The sequence below is a fragment of the Labeo rohita genome, chromosome 6 (assembly GCF_022985175.1).
Source record: "Labeo rohita strain BAU-BD-2019 chromosome 6, IGBB_LRoh.1.0, whole genome shotgun sequence".
NCBI lineage: Eukaryota > Metazoa > Chordata > Actinopteri > Cypriniformes > Cyprinidae > Labeo > Labeo rohita.
Genome location: NC_066874.1, coordinates 31,984,288 through 32,004,424, shown reverse-complemented (window position 1 = coordinate 32,004,424; position 20,137 = coordinate 31,984,288). Strand labels below are relative to the sequence as shown.

General features: G+C 39.9%; 1 protein-coding gene across 1 annotated transcript in view; it reads right to left on the bottom strand.

Moving 5' to 3' along the window:
* Nucleotides 1–20,137, bottom strand: part of uba7 (ubiquitin-like modifier activating enzyme 7) — a 47,324-nt gene that overhangs the window by 19,186 nt on the left and 8,001 nt on the right. Inside the window, exons 13-22 of the mRNA XM_051112351.1 lie at nucleotides 15,568–15,723; nucleotides 15,196–15,361; nucleotides 14,884–15,080; nucleotides 13,639–13,703; nucleotides 12,883–13,078; nucleotides 9,836–9,910; nucleotides 8,967–9,165; nucleotides 8,769–8,860; nucleotides 4,094–4,186; nucleotides 3,581–3,772 (exon numbers count right to left, since the gene is read on the bottom strand). Coding sequence (XP_050968308.1) covers nucleotides 3,581–3,772; nucleotides 4,094–4,186; nucleotides 8,769–8,860; nucleotides 8,967–9,165; nucleotides 9,836–9,910; nucleotides 12,883–13,078; nucleotides 13,639–13,703; nucleotides 14,884–15,080; nucleotides 15,196–15,361; nucleotides 15,568–15,723 — 1,431 coding nt within the window. The remainder of the gene's footprint in view (nucleotides 1–3,580; nucleotides 3,773–4,093; nucleotides 4,187–8,768; nucleotides 8,861–8,966; nucleotides 9,166–9,835; nucleotides 9,911–12,882; nucleotides 13,079–13,638; nucleotides 13,704–14,883; nucleotides 15,081–15,195; nucleotides 15,362–15,567; nucleotides 15,724–20,137) is intronic.

Here is a 20,137-nt window from a genome sequence, read left to right as displayed (position 1 = left end):
CTGATTCACCGCTGAGGACCCTCACATTAATGCCTACAGGTGAAAAGGCAAACTGCCAGAAATGGATTTATTAAAAGAAGCAAGTTCAAACATGAAACATATAAGTACCGATTAACCCTTTAAAAATTGACAACTGTGCAGCAGAAATTCAGACCTTTAGTCCCTGCTTAACCCTGTGATCAAACCACCTTTAAAAAGTAATGCATACTGATGCATTCAAGACTACATCAAAAAAATCAAAAGATGGTCCAAAATATCATGTTTAAACAGATCCAAGTGATTGAGCTACTGTACCAATGAAGTGACATTTAATTATGAAATCTATACAAAACCTACAAAATGAAACCTATAACAAATCATTTTTATTTGAAAAGTGCCTTAAACTTAAAGTTCTAGTAGGCGAGCAAAAGTGACTGTGACACGGTCAAAAAGGTGTTCAGGTAGAGGAGGGAAAGATCTTCAGAGGAACCAGACTCAAACAAGTGATTGATGTAGACACAAGCACACCAGCATCCCATGCTGACGACCAGCATCTAAAAGAAAACACATGCTGGTCTTTTCTGCAGGGTTACCACAGGCAGAGTCTCATAAAATGCCTTGAGAGGCTGCTAATAAGGACCTGAAGCTGCCACAGCAATAACCCCAGCAGGCAGAGCACTTTCTGTCTCACTTCAGACGAAGGCATATTTTCCTATTGTAACACTGCACATATAGTAGAATGCTCTATGCTGGGAAACAAAAGTGCTATGGAAAAAATGCATCATAGTCAGTAAAAATTAGCTAAATGGACTGTCATCCAAAATAAATATTGACTTTGTTATTATATTTATATATATAGCTGTTTAAATGAAAAGAAAAATGATATAATCCTAAAATAAGGCCTGCAAGACTAAACCAGGTCATTCTATGACACAAGGATTGATAAACGAGTTCTCTGAAACTCGTCTTAAGAGTGTAAAAATAGTGGAGACATTTAAAAAGGATGTCCTTGGTAGAAAACAGGAAGCTACAAGCATATCCGTCTTTCCTCAGACAAGATTTTTGATGACAGTTTCACAAGTGCATCTTCATATAAAGAACCCTCTTAGTCTGTGACCTGTCACATTTCCACTTAAAAAGTTAATTTTAGCAAGCAACTGACTGTTATGCATTTCCAATCAGTCAAGTGTGTCTCTCTGTTGTTTTTCTTTTCTCTTAATCCATGAAATGTGAAATGTGTATTGGACGCTGCATGGATGGAAAGAAGACTAATATATATTTCCTCAGCTCAATTTAATACACTGTCAGCTGACAAGGCTCCATATGGCGACTACCGTATCGCCACCACAGTCTAAACAAAGGTTTAAAAAATGGAAAAGTTAACTAATCGACTCAATGATTTGTTTTCTGCCATGTGACTGCATTCAAATAGTATCAGTATCACAAAATAAAGTGCGTTCAAGCTCAACCTTAACTAGTCCCATGTGTGGAAACTTTTCCACACATTCTGTACTTGGAAAAGACTAGTGAACAGAGTGCCAGTCTTATGAATAAGGTATGCAAACAAAACAAAAGGGATGGAAAAAGTGAAACCTCCAGAGATAAAAGCTGGAAGTTTAAACTTCTAGACACAAAACCTTTCCACACAGTATTCCTTAGAAGTTTCTGAACACTTCAGCCACACTTAAAATTAAAAAAAAAAAAATAGCACATGCACACTTTAAGCAAAATATAGACTATTGTTTAAAAGTTTGAAGTGAGTTTTATATGCTTTAATATTACCAAAGTAAAGACATTCCTGTCGTTCTATTTCAAATAAACGCTTTTCTTTTAAACGTCCTATTCATCAAAGAATCCTAAAGAAAAATATTTTCATTATTGATAATCAAAAATGTTTCTTAAGCAGCAAATCAGCATATTAGAATGATTTCTGAAGGATCATATGACAATGAAGACTGGAGTAATGGTGCTGAAAATGCAGCTTTGCATCAGCAATAAATTACATTCTACATTTACAAATACATTTGAAAAAAATATTACTGTTCTAATGCAGTCTTGGTGCATTTGGTGCATGCATATGTTTTCTTTCTAAAACATTCATCTGAATATTACAAAAATATGTTTGTTGTTCAAAATGAATACAAAAAATATTGTGACATGTTGATAGGTAATATGATGAATCACATCTGGGTCATTCCTAGTCAACTCAACTCAGCTAGTTCTGTTAGTAAAATCTGTTGACTTTAGCCATCTTTGTTGCATTGTGTGCCAATGGTGACAACGGCACTTTTCAACTTTTTGTCCAATGTTTGCATGCCTGTAACTCAAGAAGTATTAAAGATATCTTAATGGTAAGACTGGTATTTTCAATGCAGTTGTCTTGACAGAAAGAAACGAGATACATCTCTAGTTTTAACATTATTTGTGCTTCAGACATTCCTCTTTAAAAGAAAAGAAGTCTCATATTTTTTCAAACTGACCCACATTTGGTTTCTGACCAGTGAAAATGTGTAAATTGTAACTATTTACTCCTGGAGCTGTATTGAAATTCCAATATCTCTGGAACCGAATCTCATAGAGCCTTAAAAATTATTATGCCATGGGAAGTTTTTTAAATTTGGTTGATTTGACACGAAATGACCCATCTGTAGTTTCTCTACTAGGACACCTGTGTGAACTTAAGGAGAACTGATTTTACACATCCACTAAAAATCATCGAAATTATGAAATGGCATTTAGCAGAAATAATGAAATTAGAAAAAAGCTTATTTAATGCAATGACATTCAGAGATTTGTCTGGCTTTGGTGTCTAAACACTTCTCAGGGCCACTGAATGTTCTTATAATGCAAACAATGTGTGTGTGTGTTGAGTGTGTTGAGAAAGGAGCAGTCTGGACACTCCAGAAAATAGTCACATCGTACCAGTAACCTGAGCTTGTGTGTTTCAAAGCCCAGCTCACCGCCTGTCCCCTTGGGTGAGAATTACCCTCAACTCTGACCCTGCACATGTTGGTAGAAACAACACTCCCCCCATGTGTGGACAGCCATGTCTGGGGTTTGCATTACGTCATCTATAAAGTCTATCTGCACAAATCTTGGACCATTCAGCTGTTTTTAGTCTCTAGCAGTTGCTATAAATGCATAAGCACACCAGCTCAAACTTAAACTCCAGATTTTGCATGCAACTCTTCTGAGGTTTGCTGCTTTATACACACACGTGTCTGTCTGAATACTCAAGTGTCTGCATCTGAACGCGTTCCCTTTGAAAGTGGAAGTCCCCTAAACTGAGCAAACGCACCAGGTTGGCAGGTGAGGGTCTGCGGGGGTGAGTGTACAGTTACTAAGTGGTTTAAGCCCTTGAGGATGAATATAAGTTCACTAAAGCCTGTAGTGATCCAGACCCAGACAGAAGACTGATGCTGTAGCCTTTCACCCCAGCCATCGCTCACCCCAGCTGTTGTTTTCAACAGCTTAGAGCTCCTTATGCTAAACGCACATAGAATTAATTTCTAACGCTCTCTAATTCATTAGAGTGAAAAATGCCTTGTTCGGATATCAGTCAGATCCTAGATGGTGATAAGTGAGTAGCTTCACCACTTACTGTAAATGTCGGGGCCACACAAGGCTGTGAGAGGACAAAGTATTGGGTGGCCAGGTTTATATATCCGTTTCGGTAGGATGAGATTTTCTGGTGACCCTGGACAAGCTTATAGAGCTCCAAACACATCAGCCCAGCGATCGCAGCAGTTGTGGTGGCGATTGCTGGAATAATGCGGCCAGCAATTAACTTGCTCTGCAGACAAGAAAAAGAGTATTATTTTCATATATATGCACATCTATACACTGTGTACTGTGTGTGAATTACAAATACATGCTCTTGGGTGCAAACTAGTCATGCAAACTATTAATGGAAAGTAGTATGGGCAAAAAATAGTATCTGGAATGGAACTCTGTGGTCTATTACTGCATAATCAAAAGGTCTTCCCTCAGGGCGTACTGTATGTGTACAGGAACAGAGGACACAAACCCCCAAAGGGGAATGCTGATCACTTTAGAGCTTGTCTCACAAACAAAAGCACAGCAGAGCTGTCTGACAAAGACAAAAGCCATTCACTTTGTGGCGGTCGGCTGTCGGTATATCGTAGTTCTCCGCCCTCAGGTTGGATGCTGCAACTATGTAGTCCATGTGGAAATTGCTGTCATCATCCTGGAAAACAAGAATAAAAAAGAACATTTGGTTCTTTTTTTAAAAACATTTCCTATTTCTTTTCAACTGCGGAAAACACCTTTTGATTTGTCCATCAGCAAATCTTCACCTACCAACCATCTGTTCGTTCATTACCCTAGGGCACAAACAACGGAAAATAAAGTCTTGTTGTGTCCGAAGTGCGATGCTGATTATTATCTTTAGTTTTGTATAAAAACAAGAATTTACAAACTGGAACAAAACATAGCCACAGATATGTTGTGCACTTCGGTACAACAGGTACCAGACAAAGATGTCATACCGCATCATATTTAAACTTTGATAGCTTCCTATTTTATTCGATTGTAATGTTCCAGAGACACTGCACATGATGTCACACTAAACAAACCGCACTTGCTCCAGATTAAACTAGTTTGCAAATAATACTTAGTGATGTCTTAAAGATATGGCCATTAAAAAACAAATAAGCCATTAAGCATAATCGCAGCTCAAGAAGTTTGGTGTGATATTAGATATTGCAGGAATGCAAGGATACCCTGGTTTTGAGGTTTTGGCACTCTTCTTACGCCCCAGGCATCCCAGCACTACAAAGACTGTCAAGTATTGGGTGTGTTGGGGGCAACTGCGGGGGTGTTTGAGCGCAGTATATAATTTGGCAACCTGATGCCACCAGAATCCCCCATACGCACATTCCACTGGAAAAACAAAACATCTGATCTGGCAAAGAATGCGTCATCGCTTAAAGTGCACACACACTCTTGCACATGCATATGGACATATGATACAAACAGTGGGGCCCAAACGTCTGAGACCACTACAGAAATGTTCATTTTTCCAATTTAATAGAATTCTTGCATTAAAAAAAATATTATCAGCTTAAAATATTAATGTATAATGTCTTAGTATTTGAACTGTTTCTCTTTTACTTTAATGATAGATGCACTTAATCATGTTCTCCACCATCATTTGAGCATCTTGTGCCAGAGTGATTATTGTTAATTACTAAAACCATATAAAAAACATTTTTGTTATTTCAAACAAAAAAAGCATTATATGAAAAAGTAAAAACTAAAAAGCTAAGCATGACACTAAAATCTAGTGACAAAAACAAAATTACTAAAACTAATTAGTGAAAACAGGAAATATAAAACTAAAATCTAATTCAAAATATTACTAACTTATATCCTTGATATGGAAATACCCATGTTTTGAGTTTCATTGTAAGCAAACAAACCTGATCATCTCTGATCATAGTCAATGCAGCTCATTTACTTCCACTGCTGTTCAAAAGTTTGGGATCAGTACAATTTTTAATGTTTTTTTTTTTTAAAGAAGTTTCTTATGCTCAATAAGGCTGCATTTATTTGATCAAAAATCCAGAAATAAACATTGTGAAAATAATAAGGTGAAATATTATTATTTTAATGTAAAATAACTGTTTTCTATGTGAATACATTTTAAAACGTAATTTATTCCTGTGATGCAAAGCTGAATTTCAGCATCATTACTCTAGTCTTCAGTGTCACATGATCCTTTATATATCCTTTAATATTTTGTTGAAACATGTGATACTTTTTTTACAGGTCTCTTTAATAAAAAGGTAAATAGAACAGCATTTACTTCAATTATAAATATTTTGTAACATTATAAATTACCATTTGAAAGTTTATGATCAGTAAATGTTTATTCTTTCCTTTTTTAAAGAAATTAATACTTTTATTCACCAAGGATGTTTTAAATTGATAAAAAAGTGATTGCAAAAACTTATACTGTAAGAAAAGATCTCTATTTTGAACAAATGCTGTTCTTTTTAACTTTTTATTCATCAAAAAAATCCCAAAAAAAGAATCACAGGTTCCAAAAAAATATTAAGCATCACAACAGTTTCCAAAATTGATAATAAAAGTAATAAATCGTCATATTCGTACGATTTCTAAAGGATCATGTGGCACTGAAGACTTGAATAATGATGCTGAAAATTCAGCTTTGTATCATAGGAATAAATTGTATTTTAAAATATATTAAAATGGAAAACCCTTATTTTAAACTGTAATAATGTTTCACAATATTAATGTTTTTTCTGTATTTATGATCAAGTAAATGCAGCCTTGATGAGCATAAGAGAATTCTTTAAACATTAAAAATCTTACTGATCCCAAATTTTTGAGTAGCAGTGTACATTTAATTAGTGACCTAGAAACAGAGCAGAATCTGAGACATTTCTTCTTCATTTTAACTATTCTTTGTTTCAAATGTTTTAAAACCCTAAATCTTTGTTCATTTTCAGCGTTAAATAAAAGAAAATCCCAGATTTTCCATGTGGTTCTAGACTTGTGGATCCTGCAGGACATTTATATACAGAAACCTTTGCCTAACTGTTGCCATATGAACATTCCCAAAAAGATACCAGAATGCTTTCATCTTCAGAGAAAACAAAGACAGAAGCAACCAGAGAAAGAAAAATGGAGAAATGATAGTCCAGGTCAGACTTAAAGACTGAAGCGATTGTGAAAATCAAAGACAGATACATGCAGAGAAACACACAGACTGAGACTAATCCTCTTCCTAACAGAAAACACAGCTGAGATGTTGTTCAGAGACTGATGAGCATTCAGTCTCCATGCATGTGTGTGGAAGCCCATGTGTCATGCAGTCATGACAAAAGACAAAGCAAACACTGACTAAACCAGCGTGCATCCATACTTTTTCATAAGACCCGTCTGTGCGTTGGACGCTCTCTTTCTGAGATCTGTCTCTGTCTCAACAGAAAGGACGACTGTTTTCTCTAGTCTGTAATGGATGAAGCTGGTTAAGGGTCGATGAAAACTGCAGTCGGGTTTGGATGTTTTAGGGCCAATTTTGCGGTTGAATGAGACCTCCTACCTGAGAGTGGACGCCAACATGTCTGACAGGCCCAGTGCACATACCAAACGTGTGTATTTACTGGAGATGTCAAACTCTACCTTAAGGTGCTATGTTTAAAGGAATACTCATCTCTTTTTTTTCTAAAGGAAAATCATACTCATCTCATTCTCATGTGATTCCAAACCCATATTGTTTTGTTTAGTTAGTGTAAAGTCAAAAAAACTTAAAAAAGTAATGCAACTTGATGCAGTAAGACTTTTGAGCTCTCTCAACAATAGTTTTTTAGCTTTTCTCAGTAAAGATACTTTGTTTAGCCAACATAAATTTGTTTGTTCATGCAATGAACTGATTGTCTTATTTTACCAGCTGAGACAACAATTACTGACATTGAGGTCATGTATTTTATGTGTCTATTTTTAGCTTATTTACAAAGAACAAACAGTGAATTGTTATAGAAACCTTAATGGTCTAGTATGTCAACAACATTGTCTTTGTTTGTAAAAAATCTTACAATCTAAGATATTCAGCAAACAGATATAAGTGTTTGAACATGCTCTAGGCCTCAAAACTAGACACAGACCTCAAGAATGGTTGCAATCAACAAATGTTAAAAAGATGAGCTCTTTACATCACAGTGCAACAAATAACTAACAATAATGACAAAACAACAACAAATGTCTTAACAATAATCCCAAAAACAATACCTGCATAATTTATTCATGCTGCAATGCGTGCTGGGAACTCACAAAGCTTTAACGTTTCAACAATATGAAATTCTTTGTTTGACTAGTTGGGACAACAATACTATTAGTCTGACAAGGGTTTTTATGTCGTTTCAAAAAGAAAAGAGCATTTGAGACTCTAAATGTTTTGTAAACTGGAAAATATGCATTTGCATTGTTTACAGTGAAATATGTTGGTGGATTTTTTGTGTGAGAGAAAAGGGGATGAATTTTCACAGAAGGAAGTGTTATTATGGATTATGGATAGATTTTTACATCACAAGAAGTTAAGTGATGCTTTAGAGTGTGTATTAGTTGTGGATTTTTTGCGATATGTTTATCAGTTGTTTGGACTCTCATTCTGACGGCACCCATTCACTGCAGAGGGTCCACTGGTGAGCAAGTGATATAATGTTAAATTTCTCCAAATCTGTTACGATGGACTCATCAACATTTTGGATTGCTGAGGGTCAGTTTTGGGCAGTTTCTGGGTCAACTATTTCTTCAATGCAAATGATACAAAGAATGAAATATAGTTTCATCAAGACATTACAAAACAACAGTCAGTTTTCTGAAATTGAGATTCATCATCTGAATAAATAAGCTTTCCATTGATGTATGGTTTGTTAGGATAGGACAATATTTGTCTGAGATACAACTATTTGAAAATCTTAAATCTAAGGGTGCAAAAAAAAAAAAAAATCTAAATATTGAGGAAATTAAAGTCGTCCAAATGAAGTTCTTAGCAATGCATATTTAGTAATCAAAAATTATGTTTTGATATATTTACAGTAGGAAATTTACAAAATACCTTCATGGAACATGATCTTTACTTATTATCCAAACGATTTTTGGCATAAAAGAAAAATCAATCATTTTGACCCATACAATGTATTTTTGGCTATTGCTACAAATATACCTGTGCTACATATGACTTTTCGTGGTCCAGGGTCACATATGTATTGCAAAAATGCAATGCAAAAAACACAAGGTACCTTCTCAAACTCCTGTGGATGCATCCGGAAGCTTTGGTCCTTCAGCTGAAGTTTGGCCAGCTTCTCCTTTAACATCTCCAGCTTGACTTTGTCTAAGAGATGCGGTGAAGGATATTAGCAAGAGATAATGCTTAATGCTTAACATTCTTTACAGACTTCATTTTATTACATTTATTCATATTAAGCCTAAAAGTTCACCTTCTTCTTTTCTCTCCTCATTTTCCTCTTTCAGCTCCTGATCGGTCACTGCTATCTTTACGCTAGATTTAGGGGTGAACTCGGGCACTTTTACTCCTTGCAGAATGCTCTGAATATCAGCACGATTTCTTGAACCTGTAATCTCATAGATCTGGCCGTATAAATTGGCCGCTGCCACAATGAAGTCCATATGGGTGGTCTATAAAACAAAAGAAATCCTATTGTAGCTGGCAGAACTGAGGCAAAACTGTGCATTTGTGTTTGATTTTGAGCTGAAGGGTGGAGAAACTTGCCATGGATCACAAACACAGATGCAGAGAAACAGAACTGCAGTGGTTAACAGGAAATGGCGAGAGGAAAGTGTGTAGCGCATTCTAAAAACAACACTTACCCTTTGAAACCATAGAATTCAAACAGACTGTTATGAGTTAAAAGGAATTCCTTTAGGGGAACACAGATCTTACCAAATGCTGATAACATGCGTAAAGAATCAAGACAATGGAAACAATGGGCCATAAAATAGAATAATAGTTACAGAATCGTATCATTTGCATATCTAGAGACGCCTAATTAAAATATTTAGAAGGTTTTCAAGATTTTTTTCAGTTTATACATGTGTCTGTAAGGGTTTCTGTGAAAAGCATGACTTGTTTGCTAATGTGGCACTGTGTTGACCTGTGTGAGAGAAGTCGGGGGTTTAACACGTTTTCCCCTTGCTTTGTTAATCACAGGTGATCACTGATATCAGATACTATCTTATTCACACCAGGAGAGAAACTGTGAGTCATCTAAACTTAGACAATGCTGTCTGCAGGGGATGATGGGTGATCCTAGAGGCTGTGTGTGGGGATTTACTGAGTAAAACTTACATTGCTGGTGTCAAAGGTCAAAGGATGTGGACATCTCTTTGCGCCCATCCAGAATGGAAGTCCAGAGCTTGTTACCTAGTAAGGACCAGAGTGGAAAATAGAAGAGAAAGAAGTGTTTAAAAAATAAATTTCCTTGTTTTTAAATAAACGATACATATTACATGTGTATGTATTAATTATTGTATTATATATACAATTTTTATCATTTTTATTTATTTGATTCTATTAGATATTATATTAGATATTTGTCATAAGATGTTTGTCTTTTTTTATAAACATTGTTTTTATATACAAATACATTGTTAAAGATTCTATATAGATCTGTTGTTATTATATTTAATACATGTGTATGTAGGCTCAATTATTTACATTTTAAATATTATTATATATACATTTTATATTATTTTTATTTTATTTATAACATTTACAAATGTTATTTTTAAATGTAAATATATTTATACTAATTAAAAATATATAAATAATTTTAAATATATATAAATGATATTTGTTATTTAATAAAATATAATTATTTCATGTACTTATTTACTTTTTGTTATAATTATTATTGTACGTTTGTCTTTTTTTACAATTAAATGTAGTTTTATTTATTGTTGTTTATTTAAAAAAATATATATATATATATATTGTTAAAGACACTATATAGTCGGCTCCAGTAAGCAAGACTGAAAGACGTTTGTCCCTTTTTACTTAAAATATATTTTTATAAACACAGTTTTAATATACAAATACATTGTTAAAGATTCTATATAGTTCTATTGTTATTATATTTATTACATGTGTATGTAGGCTCAATTATTTACATTTTAAATATAATTATATATACTTTTTATATTATTTGTATCTATTTTTATTACTTTTATTTGTAAATGTACATATATGTGTACTAACTTAAAACAAATAATAATTTTAAATATATATATGATATTTGCTATTTAATAAAATACGATTATTTTATTTACTTATTTACTTTTTATTCTAATTATTTTTATGTTTGTCTATTTTTACAATTAAATATAGTTTTATTTATTGTTGTTTATTTAAAAAAACAATACAAATATTGTTAAATTTCCTATATAATCAGCTCCAGTAGGCAAGAATAAAAGTGTTTGTCCTTTTTTCCTTAAAATGTTTTTATAAACATTGTTTTAATATACAAAAACAATATATACTTTTATAAATTATTTTTATTTGTTTACAACATTTATAAATGTTATTTGTAAATGTAAATATATGTATACTAACTTAAAACAAATAAATAATTTTAAATATATATAAATGATATTTGTTATTTAATAAAATATGATTATTATATATATAAATATATATTATATATATAAATATGATAATTACTTATTTACTTTTCATTCTAATTATTATATGTTTGTCTATTTTTTACAATTAAATATAGTTTTATTTATTGTTGTTTATTAAAAAAAACAATAAAAACATTGTTAAAGACGCTATATAGTCGGCTAACTGTAAGCAAGAATGAAAGACGTCTACATGTGTTGTCAGCCAAATGGAAGCCCTGCAGCCACTTGTCACATGCTGTTGTGAAGTGGACGTGATTGGTCACCATAAAGCCCGTGTCTCCAAGCCTTTTGCTCAGACAGACAGAATAATGAGTTTATCATGTGTGTGTTCAATACAATTAGTCTTTTAACAAAAAACAGAAGGCGCTGCTCAAAAGAGCAAAGACAGACCAAAAGATCAGTAATATAAGGCTAATCCCACTGGTTTGTGTGTGTTACAACCGTCTTTCTGCACTCCAGGAAAGATGCCCAACTGATAATGAGAAACTGTTATGTCAAGCTCATTCAAATCTCAAGAGAACTACATGATTTAGTACATTCATGCAAAATGGATCATGCACAAAACCTCAAACTGAACTGTGGTCTACATCTCCTTTTCACATCTGCAGCTTCAGGTTTTGCAACTGTTATATCTGGACATGCAAGATAAAGGACAAAGTTTCGAAACTCTTCTTGACCATATCACCTCTCCTCTGGACACATGTTTATCTCAGTGTGCAGGCACTGATGCTATGGATTAGACATCTCTCCACATCCGTACTGTTACGTAACCATAAACACACAGACTCCCAGTAGAAGTAATCAATTGTACTTTTACACCATCAGTGATACCAAATAAGAATGTCATATTTAAAAAGAAGCTGTTGCAGTATGCTGCCATCCTCATGACGAAGACTTTTGTATTTATAATAAGTTATTATAATTTATAAACTCCAGAAAATGAATGACTGATATTGTTATTAGATGACAAGGTGCCTGTTATTGTGACTTTATCATGCCATTTAAACCTTTACTGACCTTTACTGAGCCCATTGTAGTTATAGACAACAGTGCCACCTTCTGGTGCAAAGTGAAACTGACGTAATCAAAAATAAAGCATAATTTGCCAACTTTCTAACATACTCATAGTCTAAGGCACTGGTCTCAAACTCAATTCCTGGAGGGCCACAGCTCTGCACAGTTTAGCTCCAACCCTAATCAAACACACCTGATCTAGCTAATCAAGGTTTTCAGGATCACTAGAAACTTCCAAGCAGGTGTAAATTGGAGCTGGTTGGAGCTAAACTCTGCAGAGCTGCGGCCCTCCAGGAATTGAGTTTGAGACCTCTGGTCTAAGGTATAACAATAAGACTAGTAGGTCTATAAGTAAACAAAGCATTTTACAGTACAAGAATAATACTTCACTTAAAGAAATGTTTAATTAAGAATGACACTATTTTCATATTTTCAATTATCAGGAAAATTATGTCACAAGTGGGGATGAAAATCATAATGGTTCTTAAAATAGCTTTTATGCTATTTTTTTTTTTTCATTTTCATTCTTTTTTTATTTTGGGATATGATCTAGATATGCTTTCATGAAATTTACCCTATTACAGTGATAATTCCCTTGAAGTATCCCTTAAGGTGCATAACAGCCTTGAAGCAGCAACTTTCCGAATACCCAGTCATCGGCTTTAGCCACTATGTTACACATTTGTATAAATGTGTTACCTGGTCAGGGGGAAAGCAGTGCAGTAGTTGTCGAATGTGATTGTTATAGAGCGTTTCCCACTGTCTGCGGGCCCAGCTGACACAGTCAACCCAGTTCTGAGGCCATTCCTCGCTCAGACTCCTATAGACGCCCTCCAGTATTTCCACAGCCTCCACATCCCCACGGGCGACTGTGCGATCGACAAACGTTGGGTCACTGCACAGATGGAGAAAAGAGGAAAAGCTATCAGCACATGAGTAGTTTTAGTTTTTTATCATCATTTGTTTAGGCTAAGTTTCATTTGGCACCAAAAGAACGGCTATTATCATTAACCAAAACCATTAAAAAACTTCCAGTTTTTAACTGGAAAGCTGTTGAGCTGGGTGGGGTCCTTCCGTGACTTCATTCACAGGCTGCAATTTGCCGACAGCCAAGAGGAAGTAGTTGAAATTGAGGCAGATAAGTTGCTGCCTTCCCTTTGCGGTATCTGCCCACAGCACACAGCACTTCAACTTCCTGCACACTCGCCTCTCTATAAACATCCTTCACTTCATTTCAGATGGAAAAGAGATCCAACAACAGTTGACACTTGTGGCAGGAAGCCAGGGGGCAGCCTGAGGTTGCACTAATAATGAATAGCTGAGTCTGGACGTGAGCCTGTATACCTGAAGGAGTATAATATTAAAACAGAATCTCTGACACAATATCTGAATCTGCTGATAACAGCAGAGCCCCAGTTTCTCTTCTAGATTAAATTAAACTAAATGCAGCTATACCTGAGAAAGTTGTTCACATTCTCTGCCACTTGTTTGAAAAGTCCCTCAAACTGGTCTCTGGCCCACTGAAAATGACAAACAATTGATTTGTGATTCACACACAAGCTTCATGTATGGTAGAAACGCAACAGCTGCATTAAAATGACAATTCTGTCTCTTATGTTTGCAAACATTTGTTTGTAAATATATACTGTAATGCTGTTTAGTTATTATTATGTTGCATTTAAAAGAGAAGTTCACTTCCAGAACAAAAATTTACAGATAATGTACTCACCCCCTTGTCATCCAAGATGTTCATAACTTTCTTTCTTCAGTCATAAAGAAATTATGTTTTTTAAGGAAAACATTTCAGGAATTTCAGGTGTTTGAATGTCCAAAATGCAGTTTAAATGCAGCTTCAAAGGGCTCTAAATGATCCCAGCCGAGCAATAAGGGTCTTATAAAGCGAAATGATCTGTCATTTTCTAAAAAAATTTTTGTACGTTTTAACTTCAAATGCTCATCTTGTCTAGCTCTGCCATGTGCGTGCGTACTCTGTGTAATCCGGGTCAATACAGGAAAAACTCCCATCTCATTTTTTCCTCCAACTTCAAAATCATCCTACATAGCTGCAAAAGTACCGACTCAGTGTTTACAAAGTGAAAATGCAAAGAAGGTGAAATGCCCTTTACAAAAAAAGGTAAAACAGCAATGTAGGATGATTTTAAAGTTGGAGGAGAAAATGAGATGGGAGTTTTTTGACAAACCCTAACTGTATTGACCTAGATTACATAGTAAGCATACACATGCGCATCACAGAGGTTAAAAAGTATATACATTTTTATTGTATTTCGAAAATGACTGATTGTTTTGCTAGATAAGACCCTTATTTTCTTTAACAGAGCCTTTTGAATCTGCATTTAAAATGCATTTTGGAAGTTCAAACTCACGGGAACCATAGAAGACCACTATATGGAGAGAAATCCTGAAGCATAATTTCTTTAAGACTGAAGAAAAGAAGGCATGAACATCTTGGATGACAACGGGGTGAGTACATTATCTGCAAATATTTGTTTTGGAAGTGAACTCCTTTAAAGTTGAAGTTGACACTACTGCAATGTGCACTTATAATAAACAGGATGTTATTGTCTTTTGGTCTGGATGCAAATATACAGTAGCTATTGTTCAAGTTATCTTTATAGTTATCATTCTTCGTGTAAATGAGCCTTTAATTGACATTTGGAGTAAACGCAAATGCATTCTGACCTGTAGTGTGTGCTCTATACGGTGAGGGAAGTTCTTAAGTGTACAGATGGGAATGGCTTTCTGTCCTCCAGATGTGGAGGGTCCGTATGATTCAGTCAGGCGAGGTACTACCACTAAAGTGTGACCTTTACTACCCAGAGTTCCTCCCTCCAGCATAGGCTTTTTGTTTCGCACACAGCATTGGTCGAGATAGACTCCTAATGCATAGGGAAAATAAATGTTTATGATTTACAAGTTTGCATTGCTATTTTGGGTGAGATTACATAAACACTGTTGGTGCATCACAAAAAAACAAGCAAAATCAGCACTTACGTGCATCCACATTATCCAGCGCTGCTGCCACACCATCAAGGTTACTGTAAAATGAATGTGTGTAGACCTCCTCTGTCTCAGGACACACGCGGTTCTGGTGAGCCGTGATGTTCATGTAAGGGTTCATTTCTTTAACAGACTCTGCCGCCACCTCAGATTTTAGCCTCTGAGGGAAATAGAAAGAATAAATGTTAATGCATTAGTGATTTTACCAGAGTTAAGACGTTACGTTAGGCACAACAAGTGGATGTGGCTCATTCAGTCAGATTTCCGATTCTGTTTTTGACAGCAGTCATTGATATCTTAGTGAAACCATTTCATTTTGTGAATTGTAAGTCAGTTTTGTAGCACTTCTGTGCCAACTCGTCTTACCCCAATGTCCTTAGAGTGGAACAGAAACTGTCGATTCAGATTTGATCGCTCAATAGAGTCCATGTCAGTCACCGTAATGTTTCCGCCCTCTCCCGCACCCAGACCAATCAGAGCAAAGTTCTTCAGCAGCTCACAACCGATTGCTCCAGCTCCGACCTGATCATAGACAAAGACATTTCGATGTGAACCAACAGAAAATATTAAATTATTAATTTTCAAAACTGAGAGATGCAGAATTTAGAATTATGAAGTGAGGTTAAATATGTCATAAAATTTAGATGAGATGTTCTTTATAGCATAAATATAAACTACTGTTCAAAGTTTCGGTTTGGTAAGATTTTATTGTTTTTGAAAGAAGTCTCTTCTGCTTACCAAGGCTGCTATTATTAAATAAAAAACACAGTAAAAACAGTGAAATATTGAGAATATTTAAAATAACTGTTCCCCTTCGGGAACTCGAGCCGCGTCGGAAAACGCTATGGGAACGCCTCCAGCGTGACCGCGCTCTGAACACGTGTGAAATCAGACCAATGGAAGAGCGAGACGTCACAGGGGTGACGTCACAGACCAGGAAGCATAAAAGCACGTGCGCCAGAATGAACGGCAGCTTCTGTCTTTCAGCAGCGCTCTATGTGTGTCTCTGTTTTTGTGCCTTTGGTTGCTAGTTTGCACCACTTTCTTTTTGCACAAAATGTCTAAAGCTAGTAGGAAATCTAAGCATTTAGATGAGCCGCGTTTTAGAGCGTGTGTTCCTCCTTGCCCTCGTTTCATTACGGGTAAGGATACACACGCTCTATGCGTGGTTTGTCTGGGAGCGGAGCATGCGGCAGCAGCCCTCGAGGGGGCTGATTGCCCTCATTGTGTGCAGATGAGTCTGCACACACTCCGCTCCCGGAAGGCTCTCTTCCAGCTGGGAGCCTTCAGCAGCGTTCCCCGCGGATCTGGTCCCGCTTCCGCCGAGGCGGGGCGGCGGCTGCATTCGTGGGGTTCGCAGCTGGATCTAGCGGAGGGTATGGAGACGGGTAACCCCCTATCTCCTGCCTCACCCGCTAGATCCCCAGCCCGGTCTCTGGGTGTGGAAGCCCGCGCTGCGGATTCTTCCCCCCCGGGGGACGGGCTCGACACTCCCCATATCTTCCTCTGAGGAGGTGGATGTGGAGAGTGTCGGTGATGTTCAAGCACCATCGTTTCCCCAATATGAGGAGCTGCTGGAGGTGGTGACTCGTGCGGTGGCCAAGCTTAATATCGATTGGCCCCCCGAGTCATTGGTTGAACCGCAGACTAGTAAACTAGACGAGAGGTTTCTGCGGTCTCGCCCACCTTCAGCACGCCGGAGCCTTCCTTTTTTTCCCCGATCTCCACACTGAGGTGTCGAGATCGTGGAATAACCCGTTCTCGTCCCGCTTGTTCATTCCCGCCTCCTATAACTACGGTCATGTGGGCGGGTTGGATGAGCGGGGGTACAGAGCGATGCCCCGGGTGGAACAGACGCTTGCCAGCTATCTGTCCCCCGCCGCGGCATCGTCTCTGAAGGCTCCGGTCTTGCCCTCCAAGCCGCTGCGAGTCACCTCAGCGCTGGTGGGCAAGGGGTACACGGCTGCGGGTCAGGCTGGTGCGTGTCTGCACACCATGTCGGTGTTACAGGCGTACCAGGCTGACCTGCTTAAAGAGTTGGACGAAGGTGCGGAGATCAGGGATTGTGACATCTCTGAGCTCCGGAGGACCGCTGATTTGTCTCTCCGTGCCACTAAGGAGACCGCCCGTGCCATCGGGCGGTCTATGGCTTCCCTTGTGGCTGCGGAGAGACATCTCTGGTTGACCCTGTCCGATATGAAAGAAAAGGACAGGGTCTTCCTCCTGGACGCCCCGCTTTCGCCTTCTGGCCTGTTCGGCGACGCTGTCAATGCGGTCGTCGACAGGTACCAGGAGGCGCGTAAGCAAGCGGCGGCGTTCCAGCGGTTCCTCCCTCGCCGCCGTCCAACTCACGAGGCTGCTGAGCTGGAGCAGCCTCGTCCGCGTACCAGCTCCTCACACCGGGAAACGCAGAAACAGAGCGTCGCCACCCGCACTCCTCCCCATCGAGGGCGGGTGCGCAGACGCTCTAGGTCGGGCCCCCAGGACGAAGCCCGATCTGCGGGTCGTGCTTCAGTCTAGGAGGTCCTCGGCCAAGCGGCCCTGATGGTGCGGGGCCGCTGAGGGTAGCCCCATCGGGGGAGTTCCGGGGTGCACCGCATTATTCGGTGTCCGGCTCCCCCCTGTGCCCTCGGGAGGCTGTCTTGCCCACCCTGCCGGTGATTCAGGGCGCAGCAGCCTCCGGCGAGCTTTCCCCTCAGTCTCTTCCGGCCAGAGACGTTCCAGAGCTGGGGGGCTCGCCACCCCTGCGGGGGTCTCAGGGTCCGCTAGATCAGGTGCTTCCTGCCGGGCAACCGTTACAGGACACCGGTCTAGCGACCCGTGTAACACCAGAGGCCAGTCTCGAGAGGCTGGTTCCCTTAGTAGATCATTTGGCAGCGTGGAAACTACTGCCCAATGTGTCTGCTTGGGTCCTGCACACTGTAGAGCGAGGTTATCGCATTCAGTTCGGCGCTTCACCTCCGCCGTTCAACGGGGTCTTTCCCACTTTGGTGGGTCCCGAGCAGGGTCTGGTAATGGAGCAAGAAGTAGCTACTCTCCTGAGGAAGGAGGCCATCGAGGTGGTCCCTCCTCAGTTCAGAGAGTCCGGGTTCTACAGCCGGTACTTCATTGTTCCCAAGAAGGATGGGGGCCTGCGTCCCATTTTAGATCTCCGCCTCCTGAACCGCTCAGTCATGCGGCTGAAGTTCAGGATGCTGACTGTAAGACAGGTCGTGTCACAAATCAGGTCCGAGGACTGGTTTGTCACGATAGATCTAAAGGACGCGTATTTCCACGTCTCCATCCTTCCTCAACACAGGAAGTTCCTGAGGTTTGCTTTCAGGGGCGAAGCTTACCAATATCGGGTTCTTCCTTTCGGTCTAGCACTCTCCCCCCGCACTTTCACGAAGTGTGTGGATGCAGCTCTGGCTCCCCTGCGACTCCAGGGCATCCGCATACTCAATTACATCGACGACTGGCTTATCCTGGCCCAGTCGGAGATGGTAGCGGTTCGGCATCGAGATGTCGTTCTCGCACACATGAAAGAGCTGGGGTTAAGACTAAACGCCAAGAAAAGTGTGCTTTCTCCAGTACAGAGAACCACTTATCTGGGCGTGGTGTGGGATTCGACCACGATGCAGGCACAGTTGTCTCCTGCTCGGATCGAGTCGATCCTCGCCGCAGTCATGAGAGTGAAGGAAGGCCGGTCACTCACTGTCAAGCAGTTTCAACGACTGCTGGGTCTCATGGCAGCTGCGTCCAACGTGATACCTTTTGGCCTGCTGTACATGAGACCCCTACAGTGGTGGCTCAAGACCAGGGGGTCTCCCGAGGGGAAACCCGCTTCGCATGATCAAGGTCACGCGGCGATGCCTTCGTGCCTTAGACATGTGGAGGAAACCCTGGTTCTTGTCTCAGGGCCCGGTGCTGGGAGCTCCTTGTCGCCGTGTAACGCTAGCGACGGACGCATCCCTCACTGGTTGGGGAGCGGTCATGAGTGGCCACCCTGCCCGCGGTCTGTGGAGTGGTCGCCATCTCAGTTGGCACATAAATTGCCTGGAGATGCTGGCCGTGTTTCAAGGGCTGAAACACTTTCTCCCGGACCTGAGAGATCGCCACGTGTTGGTCCGCACCGACAACACGGCGGTGGTCTCTTACATCAACCACCAAGGAGGTCTGCGTTCGCGCCCCTTGTACAAGCTGGCGCACCAGATCCTTGTGTGGTCCCAGGGCAAACTCCTCTCACTGAGAGCAGTTTTTGTGCCCGGGTATCTCAATGTGGGAGCAGACGTCCTGTCGAGACAGGGGCCGAGGCCCGGGGAATGGATGCTTCACCCCGAGGTGGTGAAGCAGATCTGGAGAGTGTTTGGTCCAGCCCAGGTGGACCTGTTTGCCACGAGGGACAATGCACAATGTCCCCTCTGGTACTCTCTAGTTCATCCAGCTCCACTGGGGCTGGATGCCATGGTACGGACGTGGCCGAGGCTGCGTCTGTACGCTTTTCCCCCGATCGCTCTGCTCCCGGGAGTTCTAGAGAGAGTGCGCCGGGATGGGGTTTCCCTTCTTCTAGTAGCCCCGTTCTGGCCGGGCCGAGTATGGTTCTCGGACCTGATTTCCCTCCTCGACGGCTCTCCTTGGGAGATTCCCGTCAGGAGGGATCTCCTCTCACAGGCAGGGGGTTCCCTCCTTCACCCCCGGCCGGAGCTGTGGAAGCTTTGGGTGTGGCCTCTGAGGGGGCGCACCTCTTAGCTTCTGGTCTCTCAACCGAGGTTGTTGAGACCCTACTCCAATCTAGAGCTCCCTCCACGAGGAAACTGTATGCCTTGAAGTGGAAACTTTTCACTTCTTGGTGTGGACGCCGCCAGCAGAACCCAGTTAACTGCCCAGTTGGCTCAGTGCTGGAGTTTCTGCAGGACCGGCTGTCCGCAGGGTTATCCCACTCCACCCTGAAGGTCTA